Source organism: Magallana gigas, chromosome 10 (genome assembly GCF_963853765.1).
Source record: "Magallana gigas chromosome 10, xbMagGiga1.1, whole genome shotgun sequence".
Classification (NCBI taxonomy): domain Eukaryota; kingdom Metazoa; phylum Mollusca; class Bivalvia; order Ostreida; family Ostreidae; genus Magallana; species Magallana gigas.
In genome coordinates, this window is record NC_088862.1 from 2,354,942 (window position 1) to 2,370,929 (window position 15,988).

The window sequence follows — 15,988 nt, forward strand, 5'->3', positions numbered from 1 at the left end:
TGAACAGACTGCTGTTGACCTGCGTATATTAAAGATGAAAAGCTGTAGAGAAAAAACATAAGCAGATAACGAACGTTGATAGATTATTAAGACTCGATGGCCGTGGCCATACTCAGACTGTGTTGACAGGCTCTATATAAAATTATAGTAAATTACACAAACTCAAAAGCTAAACACTAATGATTTATATTTAAACAACTCAAATCTGTAAATGAAATGAGTGAACAAGTAGTTTTATGTTAAATGTGATTAAAACATTGTAAAAATTATAGTTTAGAAAATAACACTTTTCCATTTCTTATTTCGTTAACGAGTGTAATTTTCTGTATATATAAGACAATATTTACATAGTTTGCTGGTGCAATCAATTGTTAATCGACCAATATTGCATTCAATAATATCGACAAGATTTCTGTTAAAAGCTGTTAAAGATCATTTTTGTTCTTGAAGACAAGACGCTGTTTCTAGATCTGGAAATGAAGACCAGACTTAATTTACTGGTTTTCATGTATTGGTTGATTAGTGTTTTGCACCGGAGAGCCCAATGTAAGATTTTACTATTTTTGTTCACTTGATCTGAATATACCTGTAATTTTAAATGCTCTGTGTATTTATTATCCTGCAGTTATAAATATTTATTTCATTTTTTAACATAAGAAACATGAGTAATTCTAAACAAAAGTGATTTACATCAAACTTTGAGATAACGTCAATTTATCAATTTCGATCAATACTATGGAATCATCATTTTAATTTGGGTACCGACATTCATGGCTTTCATAAGTAACCCTTGCTCACGAAATTACATCCTCACGAACGTATATTAAAGCATTTCTTAAATACCTATTAAAAATATCCCGAACTCGCATCGAATGAAATTATGTCCCCAACTTACCAGGAAAATGTTGTGTACCCACGAACATTGACCAATAAAAATGATTCCACAGTTTAACGCTAAAAAAGACCTTCATCTGCACGTTCAGTAATAGTAAATATTGTTTAGAAATTATGCGCAAGTGGCAATTAGCTCTCTTGAATCTTACTTTCATCGTCAGGAGTAAATGAAAACATAAGAATAAGAAAGAGAACATTTTTTTCAAACGCTATGTATTAATCTGGGACACTCACAGTGGTGTATCAGAGGCATACCAACGAGTAAACTAAGTGAACGTGGAATATAAACAGACTTATGTAAACGTTTTCTTCGAATATTGCATGAAGGTTCGCTATGCAGAGTCTAAAAGAATAGAATTCTACCATCGTATAACGTGTAAATAAACCTTAAATTATACCACGTTCTTGCAACTATTTTTCTAAAAGTTTGGATAAATATTACATTAAAATCACGCTTTTTTCCATGATATGGCAAGAAAATGAAAACATAATTTTGTAATTTACAATAAACGTTATGCATATAACGCTTTTATACGATAACGATGATTAACAGAATATAAAAAGATTATCAAAATAAGCATGACGACAAGCGCTTAAAAACACTGACTAATGAAATAATTCTAGAACTTGATTACTTTTTTTTATTAACACTTCATACTATTGCAATACTTCATACCAAATAAGAATTGTGCCAGTTGGATAAAGCTGGATTTAATTGTCGATACATCTTTTTTATTTCAACAGCAGAGTTCGTAGTGCATATACAACATCATGAATGAACAATGTTTTATTTCATAAGTATATTGATCGTTAACTAACTAAATAAATCAACGTAATCAACCAACAATAAAATGAAACTGTATATCTTTATTCAGTGATGTAAAAAAAATCAGTTATAATATTTACTCAAGGTTAATTTCGCTGCATATATATGTATATATTTTTCCTACCTGCACTTGCCAATAATTTCGCCCAGGCTTTAATTCATCCAGACACAGTTATTTAAAAAAATAAAATACAAATTTCCTAGATTAATAGAATGCGTTTATTGTTATCAAATAAACAAAATTGAAGCGATAAATAAAGAAATAAATAGCATGTGGAAAAGTTCATTGGGGTATGAACTTGGTTGGTCACGTGACCAAATCCTTTGAAGCCCAAAGGGCATCTCAAAAGATTGGATCACGTACCAACCAATTTCACATCCCGATGAACTTTTTGACATGCTTTTTATTACTTATATTTACTTTGCAGAATGGCATATCATTCAGAATTTTTAACATATCGGTGCTTTTATGTTAGCAATAATCCAACCGTCAAACCATAACGCGTGCGGCTATCATTGTGACGTCAGGAAAAAGTTCAAAAAGTAGTAAACGCTTTTGCTATTCTGTATGTTCATACAAGGAAACTATTTGGAAAAGTAAATATCTTACTTTATTCACATCTAATTTACGTTTATCAGATAACCAACGAAAACACAAATAAGCATATCTAGTAATGAAACCGGCAGATACAAATAAATAGTAATAAAAGAAACGAATGTATGCTACGATATCAAGAGACAGACATCATTTTTCCGTTTTCCTTTCAATTTGTATTACATAAGATATAATAAAAAACGAAATAGGTCAATCGGAATGCTATATAGAGGTAATATTACAAAGTTACATATAAATAAGAAAGATAACTTTGACTACAAATAATTGATCTTTTAAAGTTCTCGTCTATTCTGATTTTTAAAAAAGTCACATTGGTTTTATTTGAACGCTAATAACAGTATATATCATACATAACCAAGTCTCTTTTAAAAAAAAACAGATTGCTAATCTTTAGGACGACTTTAAAAGAGACAAACGGCAAGCACTGGGAAAAAAACAATCCACGCCATAAAACTAAATCATTTATTAATGTTAAACATGTATGTGTGAACTAAACCGCAGTCAGAAATGTTAATTGCCCTATATCATTCCTTGATTTAAGTAAAATAAAACTTGAAGGGCATAATGCCTTGTATCTAGAATAGGCGAAGCTGGGCATAATGTCCTAAATCTAGGACTGACAAATATGCATAACAACCTGAATCTAAAATGGGCAAATCTGCTTGACATTACGGGAACGCGCTGACGTTTACTAAAATCATTATTACTACACAAATATTGGTGTTCCATAAAATTTCTCTGTCATTAACTTGTGCTTATTTGTGTTTAAAGAATATAAAAGAATCCCACTTTAATACATCGTTATGTTTAAGTGGATGGTCTTCCTATTTTAGATCGATGTCGCTCTCAAAATCACAAAAGGTATATGGCACAATTACCGCCAAAGATTCTTACTTTATTGCTTATGTTTGCGCAACACAAACGAGCAGTGTTTGTAGAAGTTTGCATGAACTTTTCTTGATTCATCCCTCCAATGTATTTTTAAGACAAAAATTGACAATCTTACACAAATGACCAAACCATTTTGCAATTAATGGTTTGCTTTTTAGCCAGTCTACAAGTTGCTACTTACTTCGGATTTCTCTCTTTTATTGAGCAGATTTTATCAGATGACCTACCCGAGCAAACAAAGCTGAACTGTATTCATAGAGACATTTCAGTCCAGCAGAGTATATGTCATACAACTTTCCTATTCACCTGACAAAGAAAACATCAAGTTTCTTTTATGCTAATGTTTAGTTTTTATTGCCCTTTTCATTTTCTAACGAATAATAGAATGTCTTTTATTTCTTTCAACAGGTTGTACAATTCTTTTTAAATTCCATGGCACCGATCTAAAGGCGGACACTTCTTATTGGTCGGGTACGGGGTACACAAAAGAAGCGTGTGAGGCAAATTGCGCATCAGACGTTGGCTGCTATGGATATATGTACAATTCAAATGATTTGAGATGCACCAAGTCTGCTAAAACGGACTACGAGGACAACGAATACTGTACCACTTGTACTTTTTCTAGTAAACAATTCGGAACAGGTTGGTTAAATTTGATAACAAAGTAAAAAAAAAATGACCATTAAGTATTGTATCGATTTCCAAAGAAAAGGTGTCCGCATCATTTTAGCTTTGAATAGCGTTATAAAACTCCAGAATGCACATTGACTTTAAGTTTTTCATGCAATCAATGGACCTAAGTAGGATTCAATAACTAGTAAGCTGTTTTCGTGTACATAAGTTTAGTCCTGTCCCATTTTATATATCCTATTTTTAAATAATTTATCAAAGATTACTAAGAACTAATAAGGATGTTTTCATTATCGAACATTTAAAAAATAAAGAGAACAAAATTTGTTTTAAAACAAACCCGTGTATTTTATGATTCAAATTAAACTTCAATAACTTTGTTTTGTTAATGATGCATGGTTTTAACAATATTACAGAAATAAAAATACAAAAAAATCATATAATTCTCTTTTTTCAGATTGTCCAAGTACATACAAAGATTTTGGCGCCTACAAAAATTCTGAAGAATCTTACGCTTACTTCGATATAAGTATCAGCGAGTGTAAGGCTCAATGCTCTTCTGATGTCAGATGTCTAGGTTTTGGTTACAATTCAGCCATAAGTCGATGCTATTTGTCGGAATACAACTCCCCAGATTCGGAAGAAGAGTGTCCAACTTGCACGTTTTCAAGAAAAGAGTGTGTTGCCAGTTTTGATGTAACGACGACTGAAAATCCAGAACTTCACATCGTTACAAGTGATACGACTTCATCCGATACGGTCGGCATTACATACGGGATCACAGAATCAACAGGATTTTCTATTCAAGAAACAGGTACGTTAGTTAGGGTTGGTGCTACTGAGGCAGTACAATACCTCTTATTTCAGACTTTACTAGTTCATAAATAACTCCCATTCAACTACAATAATATGTATTTTTATACCTGTATGTATTATTCACAATATTAAAATAATTGGATACATAATGCCGATTTCCTGAAAATCACCGTGAACAAATATTCCCTGCGAAATAGACTGATAATTTGCAAAACAGACTGATAACCCTTCAAAACAGAATTATTCCCTACCAAATGTGTATAAGTACCGCATTACACCATCTCATTGGATTTAAACTCATACCAATAATTGATTTTTTGCCAATCAATCGCCATCATGACTGTTTGGTCATGGCTGTTTTAGACTATATCTACTTTATAAAGGCTTATTTTCGCCTCGTGTTTTTTTTTGTTTGTTTTTTTTGTTTTTTTATGTACTGTTGGGTTTTTTGTTTTGGTTCTTTTTCATTTGCAGTGCCTTTTTCTGTCTTTAATTGTCTAGACACGGAAATTCATACTCTTTGTAATTAACACAGATAAATGATTATTATTATGAATTTGCCTAATCTTAAAATCGCCCACTAACAACTATGCTCTCTATCAAGGAGAGACAAACCTCGTCATTATGTTCTTAATTTATATTCCATAACAGAATGTCCTTTATCTTTTCAACAGGTTGTACAATCCTTTTTAAATTCCATGGCACCGGATTGCAGGCGGACACTTCTTATTGGTCGGGTACGGGGTACACAAAAGAAGCGTGTGAGGCAAATTGCGCATCAGACGTTGGCTGCTATGGATACCTGTACAATTCAAATGATTTGAGATGCACCAAGTCTGCTAAAACGGACTACGAGGACAACGAATACTGTACCACTTGTACTTTTTCTAGTAAACAATGCGGAACAGGTTGGTAAATAAATCTAACAAAGTTGTGAGATTGACATAATTAAAGTATTTAACCAATTACCAAAAATAAAACGTTTCCGCAAAATATGGTTTTTAAAAGCCTTTTAGAGACAAGAAGGTCGCACATTTACTATGATAAGTTTTTTATGTAATCGATGGACTTAAAAAAATTCAATTAAGTTATTTTTTGTGTACATGAGTGTAGTCCAAAATTTTGATATGTGTTCAGTTTATTCTTTCTTTGAATAATTTGTTAAAGATTACCAAGAACATATAAGATATTTTTTTAACATTTAATTAAGAGAATAAAAATAAAAAAGAGAATAAAAACGAATCAGTACATTTTACGATTCAAATAAAACTTCAATAACGTGGTTTCGTTGATGATACATGATAATAATATCACCAAAAAATCGTAAAATTCTCTTTGCAGATTGTCCGAGCACATACAAAGATTTTGGCGCTTATAAAACATCCGAAGAATCTTACGCTTACTTCGATATAAGTATCAGCGAGTGTAAGGCTCAATGCTCTTCTGATGTCAGATGTCTAGGTTTGGGTTACAATTCAGCCATAAGTCGATGCTATTTGTCGGAATACAACTCCCCAGATTCGGAAGAAGAGTGTCCAACTTGTACATTTTCAAGAAAAGAGTGTTTTGCCAGTTTTGATGTAACGACGACTGCAAATCCAGAACTTCACATCGTTACAAGTGATACGACTTCATCCGATACGGTCGGCATTACATACGGGATCACAGAATCAACAGGATTTTCTATTCAAGAAACAGGTACGTAAGTGTTGGTGCTACTGAGGCAGTACTATACCTCTTATTTTAGACATTACTAAACCAGAAACAACTTCTTATTCAGCTACAACAACGGGCACCGACGCATCGACTAAAATGAAAGAATCAACTAAACCCTCTACAGAATCAACTTCAGATATTATAACCAAGATACCAGAAACAGACGGTTTAACTAATTCAGATATCATCACCACTATATCAAAACTTGTAAACACATCAGCTTCAAATGTGAAAGTATTGAATGTAACATATCTTCTAACAAGTGAAATAACGTCAACAGATTTATCAGCCTCAAAAGGTATATCAACGTCAGATGTTTCAACGTCATCAAGTGAATCAACTTCAACAAATGCATCAACCTCAACAGATGTATCAACGTCAACAATTGCATCAATGTTAACAGGTCTTACATTGGCAAAAACTGCATCATTGTCAACAGAGGAACAAATATCAAAAGGTGCATCAACTTTAAAAGCTAAATCAATGTCAACAAGGGAATCAACTTTAACAGATCGATCAACAGCAACAATGGCATTAATGTCGACAGAGGTGTCGAAATTTACAGGTTTATCAGCGTCAATGAGTGAATCAACAACGACAACAGGTCTTTCAACGTTAACCAACAGGCTCATTAACGGCAAGAGCTGAATCAACAAAAATGGGCGCATCAACATCAACGGGTGAACTAAAGTCAACAGGGGATACAACAGCAGGTTCATCTCTGTCAACAGGTTCATTTACTTCAAGAGGTTCATCAACGTCAATAGGTGAATCAACGCCAACAGTTGTATCAATGTCAGATCTATCAACGTTAACAGGGGTATCAACATCAACAGGTGTTTCAACGTCAACAGCGTTAGCGTTGCTTCTTGAACCAATAACAATTCCTGAGCGCTTGTCTACTGCCACAATGTATTTTCCAGCAAATGGCGTTGTAAATAATGCGTCAACGTTATGTCTCTGTCGATGTGTTTATGAAAATTCCACGTCATTACAAGAACGAATTACTGCGTGGAAAGATGACTTGAAATTGAGTAAACGGGAGTTATCTTCCTTCAAAAGACGCATGACTTGTGCCTACGATGCGAGGCATACATCTAAGGCTATCGGGGGAGGAGGGATTTTTATAGTCTGTTTTATAATGTCACTGATCATCGTTCCTGACCTTCTCACAACCATCATGAAAACAATAAGGAACATACGAAAAAACAAGGAATCCTGTGAATCAGAACATGATTACAAAACTGAACTTACAACCCTTGGATGAAAAAAAGCACATTTTTTTATTTCTTTAAGTAATCACAAAAGTATTCTTTTTTTAGTTTATATGAAATGTATGATGAATTAAACACTAGTTATAGGTGTTGGCGCATTTGATAGCGTCGACCGATTTGGACGCGGTAGCCCCAGGGTTTGAGTCTGGTCCATCGCTACGCGGAAACATTGAAACCTTGGGCAAGTTACTTTACTAGTGCACTCTCTCCACCCAGGGGTTAAAATGGGTACCTGGCACATGAGACGAGCAGGTTATGTAAATGTTAAGCATAAGCGCCGTAGTTTGACAGCTCTGCTTCTATACTCCCCAGGGAGTTGAGAATGCTATGGATTTTACGGGCCTCGCCAGGGGGTATTATGTAGAAGTCGTGCGAGGCTATTTACTTTGCGAGCAAAATTATAAACCCTATCTTTTACCTTTATATCAATATAAAAGAAATTATTACTATCAATAAAGTATATTTCTTTTCACTCTTCTTGAATGTGCCCACTGGAACCCACTTCTTGCTTCTTCGGTAATCTAAATTTAAGTCGACAAAGCATGTGCTGTATTTATCATTATCAGGGATGGGGTAATGGTAATTTGTAATGGTAATTGAGCGTAATTAATTACAATTTTCAATGTAATTGAAAGTAATGTGTAATTGGCCCATTTTTCAATTACATGTAATGGTAATTTAATTAATTACTTTCAAAAAAGGCATGTAATTCCAATTACTTTTCAATTACTTTCAATTACAAACTGATGTATATCAATGAGAAAGCTGTATACTGCCCAGTATATCCACATAATTCAAGGTTTTTTTCTGACAATTAATATGATGATTGGCTTGATCTTTTACCAGTAAAACAAAATATACTCATTTTCCCTTTCAGAAGAATAAATAATGTCATTATTTATTATTAAAATTTAATCATAAACAGAATTTAAATATGTCTAATTTACAAATAAAATAAATAAATGTTATTTATAAATAAAAAGCTCTCTACAACGCAATGTCCCCACTAATCATTTTATGTTGTTCAACCTATTATGTCATGCTTATGAATTGACAGTTAAAATGCCTAGGGCTATGGCTTCTATTGGGTTTTAATTCTTTGTTTACCATGCATTTGTTCACAGGTTGGGGTAGTTGTTATTAAAAGTACTAATTAGTGCCCTCGGGTCATGTACAGGTAGATCTAAAACTGTTCAGTGAGCTTTGCTGAATATTTGAATTTTTTTTTAACTCTGAGATAATTGTGTATGGTAGTTCAACACAGACTGCTGGTATGGCAAGTACTAATGTTTTCAAGCATTTCGATATTCCTCAAGATTCAGAAAATGGAAACTTTAAGGCAAAATGCATTCACTGTCTAACAGCAATATCTGGAAGTTTGAAAGTGACCTCAAATTTTGTAACACACATGAAGGTATGTACATGTATGTTTCTAAATATCTAATTCCCCTTTTTCTCCAACAATTAAATTATAAAACTTCCCTTTAAATGATAGAAATAAATAAATGCATATTTTTATCTTTATATCATTATAAAAAATTGATTATTCCTTGATTAATAATATCACTAAATAGAGAACCAAAAATAAAGGAAAAAAATATGTCCCTCTTATCAGTAATTTATTCTAAATTTTAGAGAAAACACAGGGAGATATATTTATCAGATTCTTGCGAGAGAAAGGAGAAAGATCAAGCCAAAATGTCTGAATTTGTAACAAAGAAGGGGAAATATTCAAATTCTGATCCTCGTCAAAATCAGCTTACTGATGCGCTTTTAAAATTCATTGCTGGAAATCTGCTTCCACTATCTGTAGTTGAAAGTGAAGAATTCAAAAATCTGATGGAAATTGCTGAGAGTAGATATCAGATGCCCAGCAGAAAGCATTTGTCCACTAAATTGCTGTATAAAAAAATCAACAGAGGTTAGAAACAACATCAAGCATCAGCTGAAAATGGCTGACAGTGTTAGCTTGACCATTGATATATGGTCTAGCCGCCAAATGAGGGGGTATATAGGAATGACAGCCCATTTCATTTTGGATTGGAACTTAAGGTCCATTCTTTTGTGTTGCAAACGTTTTAAAGGAAAACATACTTCAGAAAACATCAGAAATGCATATGAGGAGGCTTTGGCGTGTTTTGATATTGCCAATAAAACTACTGTTGTTGTAAGTGATAATGCAACAAATATGGTCAAGGCATTCTCCATTCCTGGTTTTGAGTTGAATGAAATTTGTTCGGAAAATGACAACAGCGATAGTGATGATGAGTGTTCAGAAACCGATGATACTACTACTGAAAGTTCAATCGATGTTTGTTTACCAAAGCATGTTAGATGCTTCGCTCATACTCTTCAGCTAGTTGTAAAAGATGGGCTAAAAGAGTGTAATAATCATTTGAAACAAGTTGTGTTAAAAGCATCACAAATTGTAAATTTTGTAAGAAAGTCTGTGAATGCATCTGAAATTTTAGAAGAGTACAACCGACTGCAAGCTGCAAATGTAACACGTTGGAACTCACAACTTTACATGCTGAGATCCATTTTGAACGTCCCTGAAGACCAACTTAACAACATTGAGTGTAAAATAAAGTTGTCCCCCTATGAGAGAAAACTTCTAAAAGAACTATGTATAATTCTGGAGCCTTTTGAAAAAGCAACCCTTTTAGTTCAAGGTGAACAATCAATCACTGCAAGTTTGGCAATACCAGTTATTTGTGGACTTAGGCACCAGTTGAAATCAGTGTTGACTACAACTCTAAAATGCTTACAACCCTGAAGAAGTCCATAAATTCTAGACTCTCTTTGTATGACAATGAGGACTGTTTCGTTATAGCCTCAATTGTTGACCCAAGATTCAAGTTAAGATGGTGTGAAACTGAAAAGGTTACAGAATATATTGAACTGCTGAAAGCCAAAGCTGCAAAATTTCCCCCTTCTGCAAGTATAAGTTCTGAAACAAATGATGAAACTGTTTCTCCTCCCAGTAAAAAAATGAGATCTGATGACCTTTTCAGTTTCATGCCTTCAACACCATCAAGAAAAAGACATGTTTCTGGGAGAACGGGGCAAATTGAGGTTGATGAATATATAGATGAGCCATGTTGTGAAATGTCTGAAAATCCTCTTATGTTTTGGCAAGAAAATTCTTTAAGATTTCCATCACTGAGTAAACTTGCTACAGAATATCTATCTATTCCTGCCACATCAGCCCCTGTAGAGAGAATTTTTAGTGTTGCAGGGAAAACTTTTAGACCAGATTGGTGTAGGTTGGGGGATGAAACATTTCAGCATTTGATGAATATCAAATGCAATGGTAAACAAATTCTGTAATAACTAAAGCAAGGGTTCACGGCAGATTTGTGTATTTGTGTACATGTTTATCAATACTTTGTATGCATAAAGTTAACAAATGCTGTAACTAAACATGGGTTCTAGACAGATTTGTACATTGGTATGCATGTTTTTGTTTTGTTTGAATTTCAATAAACATACTTTCTTAAAAGTAATTTGTAATTTAATTAATTACATTTGCAATGTAATTGTAATTTAATTAATTACATTTGAAAATCCCTGTAATGGTAATGGTAATTTAATTGAAGGTTTTAAGCAAGTAATTGTAATTTAATTAATTACTTTCCAATGTAATTGACCCCATCCCTGATCATTATACATGTATTTTATTTCTATGTTGATTAACAGCTTCCTGTAAATGAGATGTTTTCCTTATCATCAAGGGCATAAAACAATCAATGTTTTTGATGAATAGATATATGTGTTACATCACAGGAAGTGGTTGCATTACAATCATGGTAACGATACATGACCAACAACTGCCATCTCTGCTCCTTCGAACTTCAGGAAAGATTTAAACAGTTTTAACTGTTTTAATATCACCGTATTATCATCATTTGCATATTTCTTGTGTTAGGTCACACAGACCTACAATTCATATTGACAATAAGGCTGACCATTTTCACTATTTTAAAAAGAAATGTATAATTGTGACAATTATTAGAGAATTATTAGAGAATTATTAGACTTATTAGACAATATTAGACTTTTATTAGACTATTATTCGACAATTATTAAACATTTTTAGACTATTATTAGACTATTATTAGACAATCATTAGACAATTATTAGACTATTATTAGACAATTTTTAGACTATTATTAGACTAGAATGATATTGTTGAGAAGATCGGCTCTGTACAAAGATAATTGATAATGTGCAAACTTTGAAAAATTATTTAAATGAACTTTCTCCTTCACAAAAAATAACTTTTATAGGTTAATTAACCACATCTAAAACTTTTAAGAAGTTCTTACATCTTCTTTGTCGATAACACAGTCCCAAGATTATTTTCTATGAATGTTTTCTGCATCTAAATGAGGATTTTAGAGTAGGCCTATTTTTGATTTGCGTGATCTATTGTTAAAATTTATAAATTTTTATTTTTTTTTACAATTTAACATGCACCAATAAACAACGAAGCTTCATTGCTAAGTCTGAATATTTAAATGTAGAGAAACTATATTATCATATTTTGTTGTTTACATTTACTTTTAAATATATTATTGAGATATATGATCTCATAAATTGTAAACAATTTTTTTAATGAGCACTCTTTTTTGTGAATAGATTTAAAGACGACTCTTTTCGTAATAAAAATTAGTGTTTTGTAAACACTTTATATGACAAAATATTACCTTTTCGTGCTTTTAGGATGCTATTTACTCGAACGGAAAAATCGTTCATCTCTTATTACATTGAACACATAGAAATGGAAATTTGTCCATTGCAGCATAAGTCATGTATTCACTTGTAAAAACAAATACACAATATTGTACATAGTGACATTTTTTATCATAAAGTATTCAGAAGAAAAAATCCATAGGAAAGTATTAAACACATTTTTATAAGAGTAGATTACTAAGTAACATTTTGAACATCATTTCTGGAAAAATATCAATAAAAAAAATTCCAGATAATTTTCTGAATTCTTTTGATACGACTTATTTTATATGCCAAAAAAATTATTTCGTCTATATCATTTGGCATTTAAACCATATGATCAATGAATATTTTCAGATATGTTGCCTACTTTAGCTAAAGTGTTAGTTTCTATCATATGCCATCAACTTAGCTGAATAGTACATACGTTAAAATAAGCATACAGAACTACAATATTATATTAAAATCGCAAAAAGTACATCTGTGGTAAATAACTACCAACCCTGTTTCAGTCGGTTGTTATCTTAAAATGGTAAGATATAAAGAAGAAATATCGATCATTAACTAAATCATTGTTATTAAGAGTGATTTAAAAGGCAAACACTTAAAAACAGAGAACTTTTTTACAGATCAATTTATCCATGTCCTTTAAGATATATTATTTGTTCCTAAGGGAGAATAGGACGATGCAGGGTAACCTTATTTGTTAATATATTTTTTTTTACTTTTCTTAACACATCAACATCAATTTGTTATCTACAACAACTGTTATTGAGCAGTCACTTTCTTGCGTTGCAAGGGACATATTTTTATATGAATTACCTCTTCTTCTGGGATTATGACTTTTTTTACAATTTCAGTTTTCTGAAATAATTATTTGATTTGATAGAATTTATTTACAATTTCCTTAAAATAAATTTTAAAATTAGGTACTACATTGGCCTTTTTACATAGCGATATTTAGAAAAACTTTGGGAAAAATCAAAATAGATTTTTGGAGTTTTTGTTTATTTTCAATTTGAACAAATTAAGAAAGTACATTAAACATACTTGATGGAATTGTCGTGAGAATTTTATTGATCAATCTTACCATATAAAAATTCTTTCTTAGAACAGAAGAATAATTAAATTATGTCTATGGTTACATTAACCACATTAAAGTTCTGTATATTTCCAAAATATATCAAAAACATAAAAATTCCCCAAAACTAATGTACTTTTAATCAGAAGTTAAAGGTATTATGAATCTCGTCTTACAAATAAAGAACTGAACACTCGACCATCTAATATGGTTTATACATGGTCAGTAAATTCCATGTAGGGCTTGAGCTCCGCTTTCGCCAATATTAAAGTTTACTGACCATGTATAAACCATATTAGGTAAACTACAGACAATGTAACTAATTATACACCGCCATGACATCATGGAAACAACATCTTCAGCTACAGAAATAAGTTACATTTACAGGAATTATTATTTCCAACGAGTATATCAACACCAACAACAACCACATGCCCTGGGAGTAGTTCCTTTGTGTCGACGGGTTCAACGGAGGATAATATGTAAATGTCTCCTCAACCTTATGTCCTTGTCATTGTGTTTATGATGATATAATTTAATTCTGGTTGCAATGCGCTTTCTGATTGGTTAAAAGATTATTTTATATTGTATAAAGAATGTTTCCTAAGTCATAGTAAGACTAACGTCAAAAACGTATCAATATGTCCGACGTTACGTTTGAATTTTGTACAATTTTACGTCATTCTAAAGGTCAAATGACCGTTTTTATCTACAATGAAGAGTAAATAAATTAGATTATAAGCAATGAATTCAATATTTATTAGTTTTAGACGATATAAAATGATTTGAAACAGTTTACGCTTTTTCATAAACCTGTTTGCAGTTTATCAAGCGTAAACTGCCCCAAACCATTTTATATCGTATAAAACAAATAAATATTGAATTCATTCCTTAATTAACATCGCTACAAAGGCGAATAGAAGAACGCAAATACACGCTGAAAATGATAAAAGATGGGTTATCTTCCTTCATAAGACGCTTGAATCGTGCTTACGATCCTCGACAGTCCTCTAAGATGGTTTGAAGTATGGGGATTCTTATCCTTGCATTGATACTGTCTATTATCTTAGTTCCAGACATCATTACATCCATTATCAGACTAACTAGAAAAAGAGAGAAACATGTAGTTCAGTTCAATGGTCATTCGGTCAAGGATAAACAAGTGTAATGTACTCTATTTTGTTAAACGTAATATTTTATCTTGATATAATTCAGCATGCCCAATTCAGTATCTACAATTTATAGAAAGACAAAAACCAACAATGATATAGCATAGTTTCGACGATCGACCCCATTTGGTCTCTGTTTAGAAGGGTTGTATCTGCCGTGAAAATATATTCTAATGTTCAAAAGTAAAACAAATGCATTAAAGTCTGGGTTTTATTGTGCAAACTACAAAGGTTTTAGAACATTAGCACATAAAAATATCTGTTTCATAAGGTGTTGTACCATCAGTCAAAACAGACAAACAGCAAGCAACTAACAAACAAACAAACAAATCTACTAATAGCCAGTATAACAGACACATGCCATACAAAAGCTTTAAAACGTTATGTCATTCGAGTACCATTTAAAAACTCCATTTTTGGATATTCTGTTAATATTTTCATATTATGTAGCTGTTTTAAGTCCTAAATATAAATTGTTGCCAATTTTCGTATTTATTTATTTAATTATTAACAAATCGATGTCAATCCATGCAGATTTAAATAGGTCATCAGTTTTCAAATCAAAACAAATTGGAGGTTTCTGTTTGGATACAATGTACCCTTTACTTGCACAAAAAGGGGGGTCATTGCGCTTAAGACCAAAATACAAAGAAAAGGCGCTCGTAAAGTTTTCCTTTGTTCAGATGTTCTTAAACTAACCTAGTTTTCTTTTTTTTCAGACAAAGCTTCCTTTTTGTAAAGAATAGGGCCATATTAAGTAAAATTGTGAGGAGAAGTACCCAGAATGCTTACTTAGATATTTTGTTTGAAAATCGATATTGGGTGTTCAATCTTCAATGATTTTAAAAGTTCTTTGTGATTAGCCGGATGTTGCGTAAACATATTTAAACAAACACGCCATCTTTTCAAACAACATGTACATAAGTTCAACGATTACGGTCTATATGTTCGTGTGAATAGCTGAAGAGCGTTTTAGATGTCATGATTTTTTTTGCATCCATAATAAACTTTTAAATTTTCAACTCAATGTAAATATTGACATATGGAGGAAGTATATACATTGCATAATAACAAATCAGCAATACAGTTTTTTTTAAATATTCATAATTTTATAAATCTTGTTGCAACTTGTTTTAGAAACCTCAAATCAACACTCTACAGAGCTTGGAATGCATATAAGAAGAGAGCTTGATGGCTGACCATTAAGGAATCAGAGATTTTTCAGCTCGGCAAGTACTCAAGTGGAACCCTCATAAAAAATGTACAGAGAGAGCAGATAATAGAACTTGGACCCATTAGAAATCTAGCCCAAGATAAGACGAGATAATTTGTGTTCTCCAT

The 15,988-nt window shown here is 32.1% G+C and overlaps 1 protein-coding gene across 1 annotated transcript; it reads left to right on the plus strand.

Annotated features, from left to right (window-relative positions):
- The first annotated feature begins 2,696 nt into the window (after nucleotides 1-2,696).
- Nucleotides 2,697-7,037, plus strand: LOC117683930 (serine-rich adhesin for platelets-like). The gene is made up of 5 exons (XM_066073483.1): nucleotides 2,697-3,869; nucleotides 4,315-4,671; nucleotides 5,348-5,581; nucleotides 6,015-6,371; nucleotides 6,454-7,037. Exons 1-5 carry the CDS (start codon nucleotides 3,764-3,766, stop codon nucleotides 7,035-7,037), a joined length of 1,638 nt encoding a protein of 545 aa, XP_065929555.1. The 5' UTR covers nucleotides 2,697-3,763.
- Nucleotides 7,038-15,988: the final 8,951 nt, after the last annotated feature.